This window comes from Balaenoptera musculus, chromosome 14 (genome assembly GCF_009873245.2).
Source record: "Balaenoptera musculus isolate JJ_BM4_2016_0621 chromosome 14, mBalMus1.pri.v3, whole genome shotgun sequence".
NCBI lineage: Eukaryota > Metazoa > Chordata > Mammalia > Artiodactyla > Balaenopteridae > Balaenoptera > Balaenoptera musculus.
The window spans coordinates 36,042,548-36,066,640 of NC_045798.1; the positions used below are offsets into that span (position 1 = coordinate 36,042,548).

At 34.7% G+C, this 24,093-nt stretch overlaps 1 protein-coding gene across 2 annotated transcripts in view; it reads right to left on the reverse strand.

Annotated features, from left to right (window-relative positions):
* The window catches only part of SMCHD1 (structural maintenance of chromosomes flexible hinge domain containing 1), a 134,657-nt gene that overhangs the window by 15,013 nt on the left and 95,551 nt on the right, over positions 1 to 24,093 (reverse strand). For both annotated transcript variants that reach the window (XM_036874911.1, XM_036874912.1), the window contains 11 exons: positions 21,195 to 21,282; positions 20,437 to 20,568; positions 19,396 to 19,545; positions 15,051 to 15,177; positions 14,762 to 14,881; positions 13,701 to 13,786; positions 12,948 to 13,070; positions 11,268 to 11,458; positions 9,356 to 9,465; positions 8,898 to 8,968; positions 637 to 808 (listed from right to left, as the gene is read on the reverse strand). In XM_036874911.1, coding sequence (XP_036730806.1) covers positions 637 to 808; positions 8,898 to 8,968; positions 9,356 to 9,465; positions 11,268 to 11,458; positions 12,948 to 13,070; positions 13,701 to 13,786; positions 14,762 to 14,881; positions 15,051 to 15,177; positions 19,396 to 19,545; positions 20,437 to 20,568; positions 21,195 to 21,282 — 1,370 coding nt within the window. The remainder of the gene's footprint in view (positions 1 to 636; positions 809 to 8,897; positions 8,969 to 9,355; positions 9,466 to 11,267; positions 11,459 to 12,947; positions 13,071 to 13,700; positions 13,787 to 14,761; positions 14,882 to 15,050; positions 15,178 to 19,395; positions 19,546 to 20,436; positions 20,569 to 21,194; positions 21,283 to 24,093) is intronic.

Genomic DNA, 24,093 nt, shown 5'->3' on the forward strand with positions numbered 1-24,093 from the left:
GGGTGTGAATGTACTTAACACTAGTGAACTGTACATGTAAAAATAATTAAGATGATAAACTTTGTTATATGTATTTTATTACAATTTACTATATATTTTTAAAGTTAACAACAAACTACTTTTTGCTGGAAAAGTAGATATCCAAGCGTATTAGAACTATATAAGATTAAGAGCAAATAGGCTCTTAGATGATGGCCTGCAGGGGACCCTCCTGTAAAGTATAAGCACTTCAGAGCACAGATTTACAGACAATTATACCGGTCAACTATAAATAAGGGGACACAGCCTGCAGAAGGGAAAATGGGGGAGGGAGGTCACATGTCACACACACTAAAAAAGATATATCTAGATAGTTACCAACTTTGATACAAAAAGAAGTATTATGATTTGATGACATACTGGTTTCCTCGACAAGGAAATCTTTTATCTCAAGATAAGAATGAAAATATGAAGGAAAACCTACTTCCTATATACGTATTTTAAAACTATTTGGTGTAAGAAAGCTGGAAGTACTGGACAAAAACATCTTATTCATATCTGTTACTGGTTACGTTTTGATGTTAGAGTCTCGATAAACAAGGTCCAAATAAAGGGTTAAAGTCAAATGAGAAATTATTAAGTACTTATTTAACCTACCTATTTGTTCCCCTAAGATCAGGCACTGTTTTGGTACTGGAGCTCCAAAGACCATTCCCCGAAGTTTATCCATTGGAGGAGCTTTATTCTGAAGGCCCCCAAACTTTCCATTACTTCGAATGCGATCTCCATCTCTGGTCAGCAGTGTAGGACAGTGTGTAATTTTAACAACCTATTGTAAGTAAATGGATATTAATTAGCGAGTCTATAAAACTTATTTCCACTGCTCTAAGAAAAGAGAAATCACTTAAGGGTTCTGAGATAAGAAATGACATGATCATGATAGTATTTTCACAAAATTAATTACCTAGTGATGTGTAAGATGACTGGGGGAAAAAACCAGAGGCAGGGAGATGAATTAGACTACCTCTCAAGTGTTAGCCTAAACTAGAATAGTGACAACACAAATGGAAAAAAGTGAAATTGACGACCTGATTGATGGCTTGATTGATAAGAGGAAGGAAGAGAGAGGGACAAGCCAGAGACCTGTGTGCTTCTGAAACCCAAGGTAGTACCCAGCCTGTATCACTAGCTCAGTTTCCTTCTGTTAGACAGAAGTTTTCCAGATGACCAAAGGCTAGCAAAAAGGATATTATATTAGACTGAAGAGAATACAAACTCAAAAGCAAAGGGACAAATCTTCAGAGGACAATACTACGAGTTCAGTTGTAGGAGGAAAAAGAGCTGGTGAGTTGAGAATTGGGGGAACTAGAATTATATAGTAAAACCTAAGTCATGGAAAGGGAAGTAGAAAGTGTTAGTCAAGAACTAAATTCTTCAGAGAAGTCAGAGAATAAAAGAAAAACACTAGTATTTTATGATCTTCAAGAATATTCTTTCAAATAAAGGTCTAGGATATACAAAAATAAAACGTTCAACTTCACTGGTAACCAGTAGTGGAACTGAAATAACTTGAAGTGGAATTCAAATGAGATATTTTCACTACTCAAAAATGTTAAAATACACACACATACACATACATACACACACACACCACACAATGTTGGAGAAAGGGTCTTCTTGTACTAATCTGCTCTGGGACAGCCCTTCTCAAAGCAAATGTGACAAGTGTTTAAAAGCTTAACAGGGCTTCCCTGGTGGTGCAGTGGTTGAGAATCTGCCTGCCAATGCAGGGGACACGGGTTCGAGCCCTGGTCTGGGAAGATCCCACATGCCGCGGAGCGACTAAGCCCGTGAGCCACAATTGCTGAGCCTGCGCGTCTGGAGCCTGTGCTCCGCGACAAGAGAGGCCGCGATAGTGAGAGGCCCGCGCACCGCGATGAAGAGTGGCCCCCACTTGCCACAACTGGAGAAAGCCCTCGCACAGAAACGAAGACCCAACACAGCCATAAATAAATAAATAAATAAATAAATAAAAGCTTAACAGGGACTTCCCTGGTGGCACGGTGCTTAAGAATCCGCCTGCCAATGCAGGGGACACAGGTTCGAGCCCTGGTCCGGGAAGATCCCACATGCCTCGGAGCAACTAAGTCCGTGCGCCACAACTACTGAGCCTGCACTGTAGAGCCCGAGAGCCACAACTACTGAAGCCTGCGTGCCTAGAGCCTGTGCTCCCCAGCAAAGAGAAGCCACGTCAATGAGAAGTCCGTGCACCGCAACAAAGAGTAGCCCCCGTTCGCCACAACTAAAGAAAGCTCACGCACAGCAATGAAGACCCAACGCAGCCAAAAATAAATAAAATAAATATATTTTTTAAAAAAAAGCTTAACATTTTGCATGACCCAGCAATTCCACTTCTAAGAATATTCTGAAAAAAATCATCACAGATGTGAACAATGTGCACTGAAACATTGTTTTAATAATGAAAAATATGAAACTTGCACGTTTCAATAAGTTACATAAATAAATTATGGCACATCCACATAATGAAACAGAATGCATACATTAAAAAAATGACTAAAGAAGAATAATTTAATAACATGTAAAAACACCTAATCCAATCTAATACTGTGGATTAAGTAGTTTCTGAATTATAAAAGATTAAATAAAATACAATTTTTAAAAACGAAAAGCAATAGGACATGTAATAGAAAATCATGACTAGTATTTATTCTTTTAATATAATTCCAAGGTAATTTACAGATATTTTCCCATCAAACTGGCTACTTTCTATAAAATTTAAATGCAACAGAATGTCTATTTCAAGAAAATCTGTGGTGAATTCTTTGGTGAAACGAATCTTTTAGTAAAACAAACTATCACACCTTACTTTCTTAGTTTTGGTTTGGATTTGTATGTTTCCTAAAAGTGAACATTAAAAATACAGACTGAATTAATGGACTATTATCATATTATTATTATTATTAAATTATATTATAGTAAAATTATTCTTATTAAATTATCAAATTTCAGGCAATGTTTTTACAGATTTAGTACCATCTTAAATAACAAACACACTCAAATTTCTTGTCTATTTTCTTGTTAACACACTCACTGACAGTATGAGTTACAGGCCTCTGGTAGAAGGGACAGTTTTTCAATTCTCAAATGGCATGGAAGAAAGGAGAAATGACAAGTTGCTATTTAATGGGTACAGAGTTTCAGTTTTACAAAAAGAAGAGAGTTCTGCAGATTGGTTGTACAACAATGTGAATGTAATTAACACTACTGAACGGTACACTTAAAAATGGTTTAGATGGTACATTTTGTTATACGTATTTTACTATAATTTACCATTAAAAGAAACTTCAGTCCTCACTAGGCACTATATTAGGACAAAAAAGATCATGACAGCTTTTACAAATTCAGTGAGTGAACAACAGTGCTACAGTTCTGGGCAATACTTATTCACAACTGCTGTAAGGATTAGCAAGGGATGGAATCAACAAGGAGTTGAAGTAGTATAAACGGCATGAAGAATTTAGGAAGAGAAAACGATAACAAAGACTACTGAAACCTAACAATACCACCAAGAGATGTCATAAAAGCCTTTTCTTAGGAGAGCTTTAAAACAATATTTAATTTGGTGGAGTGACCTCATTAAAAACTTTGGAAGCAAAAAATCAGTATGTGCTATTCCAGATGTCCCCAACCCCCGGGCAGCACAGCAGAAGGTGAGCAGCAGGCAAGTGAGCAAAGCTTCCTCTGCCGCTCCCCATCACTCGCGTTACCGCCTGAACCACCCCCTCCCACCCCACCCCATCCTTGGAAAAACTGTCTTCCATAAAACCGGTCCCTGATGCCAAAAAGGTTGGGGACTGCTGTGCTATACCAATTATGAGGAACAAATGCTGTCCCCGCTTTTGTCACATACGCTGTTACTTAAAAAAAAATTTTTTTTTGATGTGGACCATTTTTAAAGTCTTTATTGAATTTGCTACAGTATTGCTTGTGTTTTTGGTGGGTTTTTTTTGGCCATGAGGCATGTGGGATCTTAGCTCTCCAAGCAGGGACCGAACCCACACCCCTGCATTGGAAGGTGACATCTCTTTTTTTTTTTTTTGGCTACATCAGGCAGGCCTTAGTTGCGGCACGTGGGCTTCTCTCTAGCTGTGGTGCGCGGGTTTCTCTCTGGTTGTGGCGTGCGGGTTTTCTCTCTCTAGTTGTGGCACACGGGCTCCAGAGCGTGTGGGCTCTGTAGTTTGCAGCACGCAGGCTCTCTAGTTGAGGCATGCGGGCTCAGTAGTTGTGGCGCATGGGCTTAGCTGCCCCGCAGCATGTGGGATCTTAGTTCCCCGACCAGGGATTGAACAAGCGTCCTCTGCATTGGAAGGCACATTCTTTACCACTGGACCAGGCAGTCCCTGAAAGGTGAAATCTTAACCACTGGACTGCCAGGGAAGTCCCTCTTACTTCTTTTTTGAAGCTATGGATTGGTGTCTTTCATCAGTTCTTAAAAGTTTTCAGCCATTAGTTCTTTAGATATTACCTGTGATCCTTTTATCCTCCTCCTCTTGGCACTCTGATTAGATTTTTAAAAAATATTTTCTCATTCTATCCTTAGTGACTACTCAGCCTCTTTCTCTTACATTCCTTCTCTCTGGGCTGCAGTCTGGATAATTTTTCTGACCTATCTTCCAATTCACTAAATTCTCTATTAAGCTGTTAAGTCTGCCCAGTATTTAATTTTTATTATATTTTTTATTTTTTTTAATTTTTATTATTTTTTTTAAACTGACCTTTTTTTTTTTTTTAAATTATTTATTTATTTATTTAATTTATTTATGGCTGTGTTGGGTCTTCGTTTCTGCGCGAGGGCCTTCTCCAGTTGCGGCAAGTGGGGGCCACTCTTCATCACAGCGCGCGGGCCTCTCACTATGGCAGCCTCTCTTGTTGCGGAGCACAGGCTCCAGATGCGCAGGCTCAGTAATTGTGGCTCACGGGCCCAGTTGCTCCACGGCATGTGGGATCTTCCCGGACCGGGGCACGAACCCGTGTGCCCTGCATTGGCAGGCAGACTCTCAACCACTGCGCCACCAGGGAAGCCCTATATTTTTTATTTTTAGATGCTCTATTTGACTTTTTCAAGTCTACTTGCTCTTATCTTCTTTTCAACACTTTCATTTCTTAAAATATATTATAAAATATATTAATACATATTTCAATGAATATTTAATATTTCTTAAATATTAATATTTATATATTTAAAATATACTTTAAAATATTTGCTCTTATGTTCAATATGTTTTCTTTTCCACTTAGTGCTGAAGTTCAAGAAGGGTAATTTTCTTACAGTCTCTAGAAGCACTTAGGAGTTGAGATGGAGGGGGCAAGTTAATTTCTTTTGTTCAGTCTTATACTAAGGGGTTTAAGCCCTTTGGGGGGGGTTCCAGTTTATTGGGAAAGAGGTCTTTGATCAGATTCCCTACTTTGGTATGTCTTACCCTCTGAGCCTTTCAAAGGAGTGCAAATTGATGCTCAAGTTCCATTAGTTTGACAAATGTTCTTAAAGCAAAATCTGGCTTCACTGTTATGTTTATCTCTGGGTTCCCACCCTCACTTAGAATTCTTACTTTCTTGCCAGTTCATACAGTAAGATATATATCTTAATGATATATATAGCCAGAACTAGCTTTTTGAAATGGCCTTTTAGTTTACCTCTGCTAGAATTTCCTTTGGCTACCCTAGTTGTCTAGTCCATCTCTGCATAACCCTCAGTGCCTAGTGCTGTGCCTAGTGATATACTGGAGCCAGCATTTACTGGGTCATGAGAACCGGGTCTCCTGAAAGCCTCATTCAATGACCACACGTAGGCAGCTGGAAGTCAGCTATGATATGAGTATTCACACTATGGGGGCTGGCAAAAACTACAGATCAGGGTCCCAGCACCCCACTCTCCAGAGCCAGCTGTTCAACATTTAATAGCACCCCACTGTGTCTCACACACACTAAGTGTCCAAATAACGGACTGAACTAACTAGAATCTTCCAGTTATTACCCAACTTGTTAATTCTATGCTCACTAGTAAGCTTCTCATCTTCTCCTAATAGATTCCATGTTGTCACACCACTTAATGGGTATGCTTTCTAGCCTATAATTCAGGACATACAAGCATGCTAATCACCACCTGAATACAGCAGCTCCTCCACCCACAACTGTTTTCTGGTATAGTACAGTAGAGCCATTGTTAGGCTCATAAGGAACCATTCGTGAAGATGCCACATACTTTTACACAATTAGTTGTTTAATTTTCAATAATCTCACTAATTTAGCTCTCCTAAATTCAAGACACTTTTTATTTCTTAACTGGGCCCAAAGAAAAACTGTTCTGACTAGTTCTATTTCTGCCATGAATTAGGACTATGACTTGATAGAGAACCATTAGTTTTGAACTTAAGGTTTCTCATCTAGAAAGTGAGAGTATATGATTTTTAAGGTATCCATGACTTTAGAATACACTATTTATTGGTACTGGATCATATTTTAAACTGACCTCTGTTTTCTCTTAAGTAACTGCATCCTTACTTTCAGCTATAATAATTTGCAAGCCTATAGTGTTTACATACATGTTTATCACCTGCTATTTCCAAGTCCCTAACACCATATTTATTAAATTTAATACTTCTTCCGTATCAAAGAATTCAAAGACCTCTGGATTTCAGATCCAAAGAGAGCATTCCTCTACTGAAATTTTACTCTATTTCTTATTTTATTATTTTATTCAATCTTTACAACAGCCCTCTGAAAGGTGTTTCTTCACAGTAGATTGCCTTTCTTTTCTCATTAAGTAAAACTTAGAAGTAATATCGAAGGGATAATCTTTCTTAATATATACAACAGTATACAATATATTCTCCCATCTTATTTAAATTACATAAGCTTATTTTTAAAAGGGCACCATCTTATACTTTATCATTTGGCAACTTTTCAACAAAACAATATATTTTGTACGTCTTCCTTGTTAGGACATATCAATCTGCTTTATGTCTTTTTAATAGCTACATACTACTCTACTGTATAAATTACTGTAGTAGAGTTGTGCAATCCCAACTGATGGACTTCACACTGCTTCCAAAGTGTCTTAAAAATTCTTAAATATTCTTTTTTTTTTAAACATCTTTATTGGAATATAACTGCTTTACATCTAATGAATATTCTTGTACATATCTTTATATACTTGTGGGAGCATGGTCTGTAAGATAAATTATTTTAATACATTGTGATGGTACAAAGATGGTGGCAACTTCTTTGCCCCTCCCATGGAGAGGAAAGAGTCTATTTCAAACTCCCCACTCCCCGATGTGGGTCTGGGCTGGCCAGATTCTGAACCGAATGTACTTCCTGACGCTGGGACTTAAGAGACCTGCAACTTCTGCCATCACTGCTCTAACTTCCCTTCTTAGGTCCCAAATGCCATTTGAAAAAGCCCCAGCAGCCACAAGGAGAGGTTTGCATAGAGAGATCTAAGTCTGCCAGCCTACCAAGTGCCTATCCAGTAGCCAGTATCAACTAGCCAGTACAGGTGGGAGATAAACTAAGTAGGAACTAATTCATTTTCAAAAATAATTTCAAGGAAATATTTCCAACCCAGAACTTGCTGGGTTGGACTGTTTTTCCTCCCCAGCCTGTTCAGCTAACAAAATGTTCTTGAAAAAGAAATGGAAAGCCTCAGGGCTAAGATCAAATCCAGGGTACAGCCAGTAAAATGTGGCCTCAAAGTCAAATATCAAGTGAAGGATGTCCCTATGTTAAGACCTCAGAAAGATTTAAGGCACTGCTTTCCAGATCCTCTTAGCTAGAAAAAGGTTTCTAAAAGCCTTAATGGCATTATCTCACACACCCGTGAGTGGAGGTGAGAACAATGACCCCAGCAGACAGCACCAGCTGAGCCTCTGGCCAACTCCAGCTGAATCCCGGATGGCTACCAGCATCAACTGCCAGCTATGTGAGTGAGGCATTTTGGAGCTTTCACCATCTCAGTGCAATTAGCTAACACTACTGGGAGAAACCCACAGAGAAATGAGAAATAATATGTTGTTACTGTTTAAAGCCACTAACTTCTGAAGTGTTTGTTATGTAGCAATAGATAACGGAAACATTTATATTGCCAAACTGCTCTCCAAAAGTATTATGGGTTGAATTGTGTCCCTCAAAATTCCTATGTTGATGCCCTAACCCCCAGTTCCTCAAAAATGTGACCTTATTTGAAGACTGAGTTTCTACAGAGGTAATCAAGTTAAAATGAGGTCATAACAGTGGGCTCTAAGCCAATGAGTAGTTTCCTTATACAAAACGGAAATTTGGACACAGATATGCATAGATGTGAACAGACACAGGGAGAAGATGACCATCTACAAACCAAGGAGAAAGGCATGGAACAGACCCTCCCCTCATAAGCCCTGGAAAGAACTGACCCTTCTCACACCTTGAATTTCGGTTTTAAGCCTGCAAAACTGTGAGACAATACATTTCTACTGTTTAAGCTACCCAGTCTGTGGTGCGTTGTTACAGCAGCCCTAACAACTAATAAACAAGGGCTACGTCAAATTACATTTCCAACAACATTATCTGAGTGTACTCTTTTTCAACACCACCATCAATAACAGATATTGATTTTGAGTCTTAGGACAATTTCATAAACATCTCATTTTAATTTGCATCTTGGCAAATTCATTCCTATATTTTGCCCAATTTTATGCTGCTTATCAATCTGTAGGATTTAAATCGGTTTTGACAAGGTTACTTAGTCATTTGCACATGTATCCTAAAATAAAATTATTTCTATACAGAGATATATATTAAATTTTTAAAGTACACATTAAAATTGGAGCTACAAATTAAAAAATAATTCAAATACATACCTCTTTTCTATAATGATTGGCAGCATCCAAATTATCCAAAATAATGGTGTCTCCTAACAGCATACCAAATACTAAAACATTCAATTAACAAATTATTAAAATTATGACATATTTTTTGGTCATATTAAAATATTAACACAAACTTCTGGTGGTGAGCATGCTGTTGTGTACTCAGAATTTGAAATATAATGACTGTGCACATGAAACTTTTATTTTTAAAAAACTGAGATATTTTTTAAAATCTTAACATATATTACAAAGTTTTATTAGAAATAATGCTAATAACATAAGAATTTTATTCAATATTTTCCTCTAACAGGAAAAATGAGAGAAGTAAATATTAATAAAACTATCACTTATAAATTAAATAAGAACATAATTTTCCATAGTCAGTAATTTATGTATCTGGATCACAAATGTAACATCTGTATAAAAAAAGCCATCATAATTTCCTTTACCTGTTTCACAATGTTCTACGTTATCTGGAAATGTTAACAAATCTCGGGCAAAGACGGGATCTCCAATGGGTTTAAAATACGATTTTCCATTTCGGTAATGAGGCAGAGGTCTGAATTTTAAAAAATTTTAAACAAAACATGTAACTTTTAATCAAAAATTATATACTATGAAAAACATATGAATGTACTGATTATTTTTGTGATCATTTAATCAACTCCCTATGCACAGGTAATACTCTTAAATTATTAACCGTTATGCCTTTAGAAATGAAAATGATATTTACCATTTAAAATATCTTAGTTTTATCTGTACTGCTATCGTCATATTAGTTTGTAAAATCAATATAAACTAACTTTTGTTTAGTTTGACAAAGAAAGGAGAGAAGCAGCCTCTCAAGCTGGCCCTAAACGAGGATGCCAATGATATGACTGTCTCATGTGGAGAGTGGCCCTAGAATAGACGGCGGGAAGGGGCAAGGCCCAAGACTGAGCATACGAGAGGGAAACAGCCCAGTACACTGGCCGCCTGTCCTCTGACACACTGTACAGAATGAGCAACTGAAGTCCAGGGATAACAATGAGATTCAAGAGATGGAGGCTGACTGGGGTGTCAGGGCTTTCCCCTTCCACATACGGTAGCTTTTCCCAAATCTTGTAGGTAGGAGTAGAGGTTGGGGTGGCTTTAAGAGCTAGTTAACTCAATCCCAATAACAGGCACAATACCAGAAAGAGAGAATAACTAGCTTTTAGAGCAAGCATTAGCCTTAAATACCAGATTCATACTTTCCTTAAATCAAGAATTCTTAACTTGGTCCTCAGGTATTATGAAATAAAAGAGAGGACCTCCTGGAAGTAAAATTACTTTTACAAAAATTATTACCCTTATAAACACAGTCATTATGATTTGACAGGATTTCCCATGTTGTTTAAAATGGGTGCTGACTGGTAGCAGAGTAGGAGATTTTAGAAGCAGATAGATTTGAGTTCAAATTCCAGCTGTTTCCTAAATCTATTTTTAGATTACAAAGTGAAATAAAATGTTAGTTTAATGACACAGTAAGCTCTTAATATTAGTTTCCATTCTCCTTCAAGTCCCCATACCTACCCAACTGTACACCTTGCAAAGCTTTGTTTAGGAATCTAAGAAAATTATTGGTCAATACTCTGTTGCACATTTTAATTTTTTTGTTTTGTTACCACCATTTCGTTTTAGTCTTTTAAGGTAGATTTTTTAAAATAGCCAAAAATTAGAGAACACATAAAATATTTTAAATTTTAGATTAAAAATGCTTAATTGGTTTGCATGGTTATTTCCTAAAAACATATTTTGAAAAGTAAATGGGAAAACACTTAAAGAAACCAGATTTATATTAAAACAAAGATGTAACATCTTTAAAAAAAAAAAAAAAAAAAAGGTGTAACATCCTAAGTAGATGGTCTCTTACATTTCAACTTTGCTAATGGCAGTTCCAATAGAGAAACCTTCTCTACCTAAATGATGGCTGCTTATTTTCATACGACATAAATAGGACAAAAGACATGTATCTATACTCTTACTCCAAATGAAGGTGTTCCATATTCTGTTAAGGATAATGACATCTTACCATCCTTCCTGTTGCAAAGGCCAAAAATTCGCTTTGGGTTTGTGTGTTTGTGTGCTTGTATGTGTATCTCTCATACATACAAATAACATTTAATTGGCAAATTAAACTTGGCCAGCATATATGATCAAATACACTGCAATACTGATCTTAACGAAGATCATATTTGTGATGAAGACAAAAATAATGCAGATACTTTGAGTCACTTCTCTTTTTTAAGCGTCTTTTAGAGAAATTTTAAAATTCGGTGATTTGATAAAAAATAGAAAAGAAATTTCTGAAAAAAATCATTACTTTCACTTTTTTCTAACCTTTTCCAATCTGGAAGAGTCTTCTTATAAATAGAATCAAGGGGCAACACCTGCTGACGACCTTGGGTTTCGTCATAGATACGACGTGCAGCATCAGTGGTCAGGGTGACCACACAGTCCATGTCACTTGCCAGATGCCAAGAAATAACCATTGCGGCTCTATCATCTTCAATTTGTGCCAAGTGTGCAATCTATAGCCCATTTTACAAATCAAGTAAAAAAGTTTTAAATATATATAAATCTGACATTAAATATTTTAAAAGCCCATGTCTAAAGCAAAAACACTTTTTTTGAAACACTCACATAAATTAACAAAAAAAATCTCAAACTGTAAAAGCTTACTGGCTTAAACATATTAAACTGTCTCTTCTATTAAATTTTAAAAAACTGTTCCACAGATTAAACTACAGTAAATTTTGCAAGTAACCAAATAAAAATATTTGGAATATTATCATCTAGGTGATGTACTTTTTCCCCCACATTTAATATCTCTACTATTGGGGTGTGTCAACTGATAAAGTAATCATAAAATACACTTAAACCTAAATATAGTTATATACTATACCCTTCTAAGTAGATCTTTTACTCAGATGATTTTTCAGAAAACAAATCTAAACATCACAGATAAGAATCATTTCTTCTGCTTATATAAACACTTTAGAGCTTAGAATTAACAGTCACTCTCCTATTTACAAATACAGCTGACCCTTGAACAACGTGGAGGTTAGGGCCACTGACCCTCCAAGCAGTCGAAAATCTGCATATAACTTCACAGTCGGTCCTCCATACCCACAGTTTCACATCCGAGGATTCAACCGTTAGGCAGTACTGTAGTCGGTATTCAGTTAAAAAAAAAAAAACTGTATAAGTGGACCCTCACAGTTCAAACCCATGTTGTTTAAGGGTCAACTGTATAGCTGTCCATCAGTATCCATAGGGGACTGGTTCCAGGAACCCCCTCGGATACTAAAATCTGTGGATACTTAAACCCTTTATATAAAATGTCATAGTATCTGCATATACCATCTTGTACACTTTAAATCATTTCTAAATTACTTATAATACCTAATACAATGTAAACGTTATGTAAATAGTTGCCAGCATATGACAAACTCAAGTTTTAGTTTTTGGAACTTTCTGGAATTTTCCCCCCAAATATTTTCCATCTGCAGTTGGTTGAATTGAAGGATGCAGAACCTGTGGATAGAGAGGACCCACTGTATTTTAGTCACAAGCTTGCTCAAAGTCCAACAAGGTTGAAATTTTGTGGCAGATTTCAAAACCTCATTTATTGCACTGATATGGTCACATCTACCCTTTATTCTTACCTGATCTGGTAGCAAAAACCTGCCCTAGCAATGAGAACGCTGTGTCACTGTTAAAAACATCACAATGTCTACTCTTGTACAGTAGTCCCCCCTTATCTGTGGTTCCTTTTTCCCCAGTTTCAGTTACCCACAGTCAATGGCAGTCTGAAAATATTAAATGAAAATTTCAGAAATAAACAATTCATAGGTTTTAAACTGCACACCATCTCAGTAGTGTGATGAAATCCCACTCTGTCCTGCCTGGGATCCCCAATTATCGGTATCATCATAGCTCCATGATCTAGGATCACCCAAAGCAGATAGAAAACAAGATAATAAAATGTAATGCCTCTTAAAAGGCTTAAACACAAACCTTTCCCAAAACATCTCCACTGCCTTTAGTATAGTTAGGAAGAGTACATGATCTTCTGGGTTTTTTCTTTAGTTCTTCCTGTTCTGATATCTTTCTCTTCAAAAGTGCTTCAATGTGTGGCATCTGTAATTTAAAAAGAAAAATTAACTGCAAGGCCAATTACAGTTAGTCTTGTACCAGGCAGAGAAAATAGCAGAGAAAACCCAACAATTTAGACAACTCGAGAACATAAAGTTACAACTCAAGAACATAAAAGTTACTAAACAGCCATTCCTTTCTTATAAGAGTATGATCATAGTAATGTAAAGAGTCAACCTCACTGATTCTTTTTTTTCTTAGTTAAGAAATATATAACGTATAATAGGACTTATGAGTTATACACATAAAGAATGTAAGCTTTAAAAAAATCTATTGTCTTTTGTTACTTTCTCTCATTTTCTTTGCCACCACATATACTGATTATCACTTAGGCCTCTTCAATGCAAGTTCTCAAGTTGGTGTATTATTAATTTAATTTATTGGTGTCATTAGATTAGAAACACAAACTGCAATTTCTTTGAAAAGAGAACTCCGTCATTGTTAGCCCATTTTAATGTCTAGTAAGTGACTAGATTATAATCCACATATGGCTTAGTACCCCAAAACAACAGTGTACATAACATTCCTAATAAAATATGAATGGTAAAAAAAAAAAAGTATAGGTTAGAATTTAATTAAAAAGAAAAAACTTTCACATATACTTGGAAACTGTACCTGTTGTGTTGTAGGAATGTCAATATTGTGTGTTTTTAGTTCATTTCGCAACTGGGCCTCTTTTAATTTTGCTTCTTCAACTTGGCCTAAAATTAAAAACAAACAAACAAAAACTATCAATTTGTGATAGCCCCCAAAATACAGTTGTTGAAGAATGTTTTCAATCCCTTGTTTTTTTCCTTTTAATGACTGATGCTAAAATGAAAAATGAGGACTATTATAGAAATTTTAAATTAAACTAAAATCTAAAATTAAAGTTCATTTCTAATACACAAAAATAAAAAACAAAATTAATGCAGCTAAGGGAGGTATTATGATATGTTACAAACCACAAGTAATCTTGGAAAAGCTATTTAATTCTAATCCACGTGACTATACATAATTTATACATAATTGCGTAAGGTTATTCTAAGAAACAAATAGGACTTTTTAAAAACAAATTTTCACTGCTACAAATTGTGTATTATTTCATTACTCTACTTAGTTCCTATTATCCTCTAAATATCCTTGACCTGTGAAAAAATCCGACAAATAGAGCACAACTCAGCAAATGCCTTGTCTTAAACAGTATACAAACGTTATTAAAAATTGTAGCAAATATTCCATGTATTTATTAAAAAATAAATTACATATTTCTCTGCTGCAGATATTTTTAAATTGAACTACACACAGTCGCATGGCTCAAACTAAAACTTAAATTACATATTACTCTTTCAGTGATATTGTCATCCAATGTCTTTTGCCAAATGCTAGAGCTAGATATAAACCTTATTACTGTTATGTCAAAACCTTTAAATTTCTATAGATTCAGATTTCTAGTAAAAGTTTCGAATTTTTGTAGGTAAACAAGATATACATTTATTTAAAATGCAGGAATACTTCATCTTAAGAAGATCGAATGATGAGTAATATAAACCACACTACCACCTTTCTGCCGTGTCCTGCAGTTTACTTCTAAGTTCAGGAAATTAGACAATGTTTGTGTCTCATGGCCTCAACCTTCTACCTCACCATTCCCCAAAGCATCATTTTCTATTACCTTTGAACACAAAATGACTTACACTTCATCTCATCAAGAAGCTGTTTGCTGGCATCAAATAAACTTCTATACATTATAATAGACTTAGATAATTGGTCCTTTTCTTTTGTAAGTGCTGCCATTTGTTGCTGCTTCTTAACATCTAAGAAAAAATATTCAGATAATTTACTTCAATTTTTAAATTGTGACTTTTCCAAAATGTCATAACATGATTAGATAACTAGTAAGCACCATGTTAATGGAAAGCAAAACAAAGTTATATAAAGTACCACTAACTTAAGAGTTTATCCTCTATTTTCCTAGAAACTTACCATTGTAAAACATAAATGGTAGGATATATGATTCTAATGTTCTTGATAAGCCTGGTAGCCGAGGCTCAAACACAATAAAATACTCAGTGCTATCCCTTCCAGGACTATTTTCTGCCAGAACTAGACTCTGTATAAAGAAAAAAGCAGTAAGGAAAAAAGAGATTTGAAAAGGTATTTGTAAATGTATAAATGTTATATATCTCATTGTACTGTTTTCAAGTAAGTGGTAAATTTTAAAGGCAAAAGGCAAAATTGACTGACCTGTGAGATTCATTAAGCATTCATTAAAACATCAGCAGCACCATCCAAGACACAGAACTCTTTACCTTTTGTTATTGATTTGAAAGTCAAATTATCTTACCAATAAATAGCTTATGCAAAAATTATATACAATGGAAAACTATAAGAAAAAGTATCTTTCCAGGCCAGAAATATCAATGGCCACTTATATCCTGACTAGAAATATCTTCCTGATTCCAACCTTTAAATTGAAGCAGTGTGAAACAGCTGATGGTGTGAAAGTTATAAAAATAATCACAAAGAAATGCACAAAGCCCAATGCTGAGTTTAAGTTACAGCTGTTACCATGGAAGTAGACCCACCAGTCCCAGGTGACCAAACAAAAGGTCCCGAAAAGCTCTAAAGATTTGTTTTTTGTTTTTTTTAATGTATTTTTCTTCATTAATGAGCACACACACACACACACACACACACAAACTTCTGATATACTTTGAGACCATAACATATAACTAGTAAATAATGCAATATAAATATTTATATCCTAAATAACTTCTTCAGTCTTACAAGGAAACAATAGGTACTAATTGTTTTGTTTTTTAGACCACAATAAAATTCAGATGTAAAAGTTCTAAAAATCTAAATTGATAGAACACTGTAAAACAATCCACCAAATAATAAAATTATAAGTCCATCATTAAACCAATCCCCAATCCCACCACTTAGTTTCTGAAAGCTGTTTTCAATGTATTTACATGAATATAAACACAAAAATAAAACTGTTTGCACTTTAAAAATAACATACACTTTATACTGTAGCAATTTGCTTTCAGCACTCATTTTGATCTGTCAATCAATTCAAGTGAATGTTTAAATACCGATTTTTTACATTTATGCATAGTATAGATACAATACACTATAATATCCTTTCACTGGGTGATGAACATTTCATTTAAAATTTTTTAGCTATTATTTGTAATACAGGAAAGAAAGTAGCTTTCAGTACTTCTTGGTGTATTCTCTAGAATAGAGAAATATAATGACTTTTTCCCCCATAAATTTATCTATCTATCTATCTATCTATGGCTGTGTTGGTTCTTCATTGCTGTGCGCGGGCTTTCTCTAGTTGAGGTGAGTGGGGACTACTCTTCTTTGCAGTGTGTGGGCTTCTCATCGCGGTGGCTTCTCTTGTTGCGGAGCACGGGCTCTAGGCGCGCAGGCTTCAGTAGTTGTGGCACACGTGCTCCGCAGTTGTGGCTTGCAGACTCTAGAGCGCAGGCTCAGTAGTTGTGGCGCACGGGCTTAGTTGCTCGGCGGCATGTGGGATCTTCCCAGACCAGGGATCGAACCTGTGTCCTCTGCATTGGCAGGTGGATTCTTAACCACTGAACCATCAGGGAAGTCCCTATAGTGACTTATTAAAAGTTTATTTTAATAGGTAGTATCAAATTTCCCTTCAAAAAGGCTACATCAATTTATCCTCTCACTATTAGTGTATAAGAATATCCAGTTCCCCTGATGCTTGGCCAACACTTACTATCAATCAAGTACTTCTTTTTTCTAAAAAGATGTATTAAAAACAACCAGTCATTATTGTTTTAACTAGCATTTCCCTGATTAGTACTGAGGTCATGCTTCCTGTTTATTAGTCATTTATACCTTCTCTTCCATTAACTGCCTGCTTCTGTTCTTTGGTCATTTATTTTTCTACTAGATTGTCTTTTTTCTCATTGATTTGCAGGAAGTTCTTTAGGATGTTTTAAAAATATGTTCAATATACTGTACTAATATATTGTTATACCAATATATTAATATTATTAATCCTCTATTTATATATATAGTTAAATATAAAATCTTTTCCTTTATGTCTTGTTTAAGGAGGCATTTCCTATCTCAAAGATTTATAGTTTGTAATCTGTGATGTACAGTTTACCAAGATACATGGAATAACAGAACTGAAGAGAACTGAGGAGTCCAAAACTGCATCCATACACAAATGGCAATTTGGAATATGAGAAAAGGATAAATACATAGCAGAATAAAACTTAGACACCTCTTTCAGAAATTTCCACATCAAGTAGGCAAATAATATAAAGAATTTGAATAACACAATTAACAAACTTGAATAATTATAAATTTAGATTAAAACTTTAAAGAAAGCAGTACAAGTTCTTTTCAAGCAAACAGGGAACATTTACAAATGACTGTTTTATACCAGTGTTTCCTAAATGTCCCTAATGATAAGAATCACCTGCACAAATCAGATTCCTCAGCCCTGCCCCAGACCTACTAAATTGATATATGGGTCAGGAGCCAAGTAGGACCTGAGAGATTTCTGCTTATTCAGTGTGATATTAGGAACCTCTAGTGGAATTTCATATGCATGACATGAAGCTGAGAGTCCATATGCAGCTGTGGGGGAATAGTTTAAGTCACCGTCTTAGCCTCAGAAATGTGTACAGCAGGGTAAGTAATTAATTTAAATGTTGAGAGTAATTTAAAATGTTGAGAACTAATTAAAATGGAAATGCTGTAATGTTCGGTTACTGCCAGACCAACCAACAAGTCGAACTTTAGGCCAGGTACAAGCTGGCAGTCTCCCCAACTGTAAGCCTAATATTACTAAAACAATGTGATTTTAGCACTGGATTAGATAAAAAGATAAACACCGACAACAAAAAAATACAGAAAAAGGTGAAATTTCATATTTATTGGTACAGGAAGAATTATTCAATAAACGATACCCAAAACTTTAGTTAATAAATTTGAAAAAAAGATAAAAATAAAATCAAGACCAATAAAAAAATTAAAGGCCTAAGAATACGAGAGCTATCACTGTGAATACAACTCTTCCTCCTGCCCTAATATAGACAAAGCGAAAATCTAAAAGACAAACTCAGGAAAAAGCTACTTATACACAAAAGAGAATTAACATCTTTAATATAAAATTAAGAAGAAAATGATGAATCTCCCAGAAGAAAAAGAGTCAAAGGACTTAAAGCAATTATACTCCAATAAAAATGTTAAAAAAAAAAAAAAAAAGAGTTAAGGGACAATCCTACAAAGGTCAAAACCATGAAAAATGTTCAAACCTTCCTAGTAACAAAGAAAATATTTAACAATAAAAAGAGTGGTTGAATTTTAAAAACCATTCTATTCAGGGTTGGTAATATGAGAATGTACACGTATTTCTGGTGGGAATATAAACTGAAAGGCAATTGGCAATAACTACCAAAAGGCTAAAAATGCACACTCCCTATCTCCAATTCTACTTCTAGCAATTTCTTAAGGAATCAGATTTGTGCAAAGGATATACACAGAAGAAAGCTGATGGAAGCACTGTTGATAAAACTTTGGAAAGAAACTAAATTTTCACTTAGGATTGATCAAATAAATTATGATCATCAATACAATGATGTAGGTTTATACTTGCTGGTAAAGAAATGTATCAAGGATGTATTAAATAAGAAAAGAAGATTTTCATGAAAGCAGAGTTCTATTACATTAATGAAATTTTACACCCTCCTCCATGTCTATATAAATCATACTCACACAGGACATCCATGCAGGGTCAGTGTATACACAGAAAAGTGTGGAAGGTTATACACTGAATTGCTAATCATCAATATCTCTGAAGGGTGATAATATAGTGATTATTTTTGATGTTCTTGCACTGTGTATTTTTTATATAAGTAAAGCTATTTCCATTTTGGAAAAAAAATGAATAACAAAGGTAAGCTGGTTTTACTAAACTTTCCCAGATATATGTACATTTTACCTGGGCTATGTTTGATTCTATTTCTATCCACAGAATAGTAGCTTTTCAATGATACATGAATATCAAATTGTCACTGAAGTTAAAATCACTCCAGTTACAGAAAACAGTCATCCACAGAGGAAAAGAGGGTCTTTCTAACAGTAACAATGATCATGGGTTCACTGTGTAATAGCTTAGAGCAAAACCTCAAAATATTTTAGCTGACTTTCCAATTTAATGCTATAATTAGAACATCTTCATAGCTATACATACAAAAGTACAGGTATTGTAATACTGTGGTTTAAAATATTAAATATAGAAACCTTATCTACCAGAAGACAAAAATATTACCGTGATTTCAGATGAACCTTTCACAAAGGGAAATTCAAGTGTTCTAACTTTCCCAATAAAGAGTGGGGTGTCATCTTCCTCATTAGAACCTTTGATGGTAGCCATTACAGTGCCAACCAAATCAATTCCAGTATGATTGTTGTAGTCATCCTTAAAGCAAACAACAAAACGTAACTAATTAGAAGTACAAAAAGATTAAACCCAGAGAAGGGCATGGACAAATCAGAAATATGACCTATTTATAAAGCCCCAAATATTAAATCATCCTGATCCTTCTTACTCCAAACACAAAATTCACTTCTCAGAGTAAGTGCTCCACAGGCAGGAAATAATCCCAGAAACCATAAAAGAACCATCTAATACAATGGCTTCCATCTAATACAATGGCTCCCAACTCTATTAAAAGGACTCCCATTTAAAAATTAGTTATGTACTATACCTTCAGCATATATATATGATCTAGGGAAGACCAGTTTAAGAACGACTCATGTGTCTAAAACAAGAAAATACACTGAAGGAGTTAAGTACTCTATCAGCCAAACTTTTCATAAAAATGACATGCCACTAGTGTGTCTTACATGTTTTTGTTAATATTCTTAGCAGCACTATAGCTGCTTACCCTCTGGGTAACTGGAAGCTTTGAGGAGCTCATTATGATCAGCCATGAGCAGATCTCTTCAAAATAAATACTTTAACTACTTTCTGCCCCTCAGTGAAATGGACATTGAAGAATCAACTTACTTCACACATTCATAATGCATACATAAAATAGTGGATTAAAGATATATTAGGAAAGGTAGGCAGATTTCTGCATTTTTGAGTAATTTCTACTTAGTATATCTGGATTTTATGTATAATGTTAAACATTATTTTTATTCAAGTATAAAGATATTGATAAGTATTTCATTCATCTGCACAAAGTTTTCCTATAAACTTAAACTGAATAATCCAGATATGATTCTATAATAACTATCTTGCACCCTAAAACTAGGAATAATTTTTCTTGTTAACCTTTGTAATTTGGAAGTAAATAAACATTACCGTAATACGAAGATACAAATCTTTGACCAAGGTCCTACTGGCAACTGAGCGAACATTTGAAACAGCTGGTGTAGCTGGCTGAATTTCAGGAACTAACTTCACAGGTTGATTAGGTAGAACATCCACTATAATCTAACAAAAGAAGCATTCTGATTAACAATACATTAATGGTTTAGTATTAAAGATGAAGAGAAGAAATAGAGAGCATATACTAAATGAAATGAAATATTACCTTCTAAAATGTATTTCCATTAAATTCTTAAAACTAATCAACTTGTAAAAATTGAGGATAAAAGGCATATCAGATTAATTTTTGAATGTTAACCATCTAAAAACAAATTTAGAAACACTTAAAAATATATGTAATTTAAAAAAATTTAGTGCAGTAACAATAATGAAGATAATGTATGTGAAACTACCTTAAACTTCATTATCTAGAATCCTAGTACCTGAAATGTTATTAATTGAAACATGTTCATGTACAATTGATAGGAGCAACCTTACCATGATATAGATTAAAATGTTTACTAACTGAGTCCTCGATATAAAGAGGGATGAAAAAGTAACTTCTGCATCAGGTCAACTTTAATCAACATAATTTAAGTATGTACTATGCTAAGATTCCTGAAGATGGCATTATTTACACCTTTCAACCAATAATTAACCCACTTGTAAACAAAACAACACACTCCTCAACCAAGCAAGAACATGTGAAGCTAACTAAAGCTAACTGCCATGCATAAAAAGAATAAACAAACCTGCTCACTGTTAAGGATATTTGCTTTATCCATCATAAAACCAAACTGGATACAATATGTCCCCACTTTGTTAGGAACTGCTTTATCCCTAAGTTAAAAAGAAAGAGACAAGATCACTGAAACCTTTTAAATAAAAGGGGAAGAAATTCAAAACATTAACATTTCTTTTCCTTCCACAAAAAGTAAATGAGTAAGAGGAGAGTTACTATTACTACATTCACCTTCATTCACCAAATATTTCCTGCAATATCAGGCTTAATTCCAGATCCCTCTTACCTGGACATTCCATCACAAAACATCTAGAACACAAACTCTGGGTGTGGCAAAAATTGAAAGAATAGGAATACAAAGTTGACAAAGTAAACACAAAAAATGCTGAATTATATATCAAGTGAATTTTGCTTCATTTCTACACAAATTTCCTACTCAGTTTTATACTGTGAATTTATAGATTATCCAGCTCATCTTTTTATGTTGCTTTGTTTTCCATTTATATATTCTAAATATATAACTATATAACTATATAACTATATATATATATATATATATATAAGATATTTATTGTGATTTAATTATCAATAAAGAACTCAGTACCTAATAAGAGGTAGACTTACTAGACTATTTTGGTCACAAACACAATGAATATATAAACGACAGTCTACAGTATACCTTGCCTGATACGTGCAATGTGGTTCATGACCTCTAAGTTGGCTCTGCCATGTCACTCATATTCTCAAAATATTGGCATAATGTAGTAAACAAAGGCTGTGAACACACATCTGAATTGAAATTCTGCACTATAACATACACACAACCTTGAAGAAAATTATGTAACCTTTCTCTAGGTTGTGTTTTCTCTGAGGATAATTCCTAATAGAGTTCCAGTAGGAATGAAACAAGACTTCTGCTCCCAAATGGCAGACCAACACTTCCTGATGAAGGTAACCATATTAAAAAAGACGTCTGCTTGAAAATGTTTGAGAGATAATAAGCAAAAGTGAAAAAAATGACTCAGCAGGATACAAGATAGCCTGGAGACCCTGGGAAGTGAGTTTCATATTCAAGGTTGCTTGACTCCTGGGAGAATATCCTAGGAGTAGAGGTGGACCTAAAGCAGACAGGCTCCCAAAGGAAAAGCAACTGAGCTTAGAATTATCTCAATCTCTGAAAATGGACCAAAATGATAATAGACTGCTAGTGTCTATCCCAGACAACGGACAGAAGCAAATGTAAACTCCATCTGGAGAAAGAGAACATCTTAGACTTCAAATTATTTCTATAAATATGCATAAATAAAAAGTATGGTTTTAAAAAAACCCAAATAAATAGGTACATGAAGAGGCAAGAGAATCATAATGAAAGCCAACAGAAACAAGAGACAATCAAAACAGACCAAAACGAACTCCAGACAGATTTCAGTAAACTCTGATTACTGCTCAAGGTAATAAAAGACAAGACTGAAAATTCCAACAGAGAACTGGACCTTTAAAAAAAAACTAAAAATACCAAACAGAAATTGATAATTCGAAGATGAATTTAATAGCAATTAGATACCACTGAACAGAGAGAGATTAGTTAATTGAAGGTAGCTGAGAAGAAAGTATCTCGAATGAAGAAAGACAAAAATATGGCAAATAGAGAAAAGAGGGTAAGAGAGAATACTATAAGGACTAAGTGCATGTAAATAAGAGTGTAAGGAGGAGAAGAGGGAAAGAATGAGGCAGAAGCAGTATTTGATGAAATAATGGCTGACAATTTTAAAAAACTGAACAAAGACCACAAAATCAAAGCCTATGAAAACAAAAAGGATAAATTTCAAAAAAATCCAAACATAGGCACATCACAGTAAAACTGCTGAAAACAAAATTCAAAGCAACCAAAAAGGAGGGTAAATGATGACTTTTCAAAGTAACAACAGTTAAGACTGATCGTTAACTTCTCAACAGAAATGATGGGACAGTGAAAGATGGCTTGAAAGTACTGCAAGAAAGAAACGGCCAACCTAGAAAATCATGTCCAGAAAAATATTTTTCAAGCATGAAGATGGAATATATTTTTAGGTAAAAATTAGATAATTTGTCACCAGCAGCTGTGCACTCGAAAATATTAAAGGAACTTCCTCAGATGAAAAATGATCCCAGATGGAAGCCCTGAGTTGAAGATTAACAGAAAGGATAAATGAATTAGTTTAAGTCTAAATGAACACTGACTATATAAAATAATAATGCCATGACAGATTTAATATACACAACAACAAAGGCATGTTAAGTTGGGAGAGAGAAAATGGCACTTAAGTGTTCTAAGATTCATGCACTGACCAAAAAGAGGGTACAAAATGTAAATTGCCATTTAGACACTGATATGTCAACTATGCATGTTGTAATCCCTAAATTAATTAATTTAAAAAATAAACAGAATCACTTAGAAAATAGTAAAAAATTGAATAACTACCAAGTTAATGAGGAATAGAAAATGAAAATAAAAACAATAAATTTTTTAAAAAAGAGAAAGGAACAAAGAATAGTTGGATCAATAAAAAACAGTAAGATGTAGACTCAAAAAGCAAGCATTGGATCGTTCTCAATGGTGAAAAACTGAAACCATTTCCAATAAGATCAGGAACAAGACGAGGTTGCCCACTCTCACCACTATTATTCAACATAGTTTTGGAAGTGTTAGCCACAGCAATCAGAGAAGAAAAAGAAATAAAAGGAATCCATATCAGAAAAGAAGAAGTAAAACTGTCACTATTTGCAGATGACATGACACTACACATAGAGAATCCTAAAGACGCTACCAGAAAACTACTAGAGCTAATCAATGACTTTGGTAAAGTAGCAGGATACAAAATTAATGCACAGAAATCTCTTGCATTGCTATACACTAATGATGAAAAATC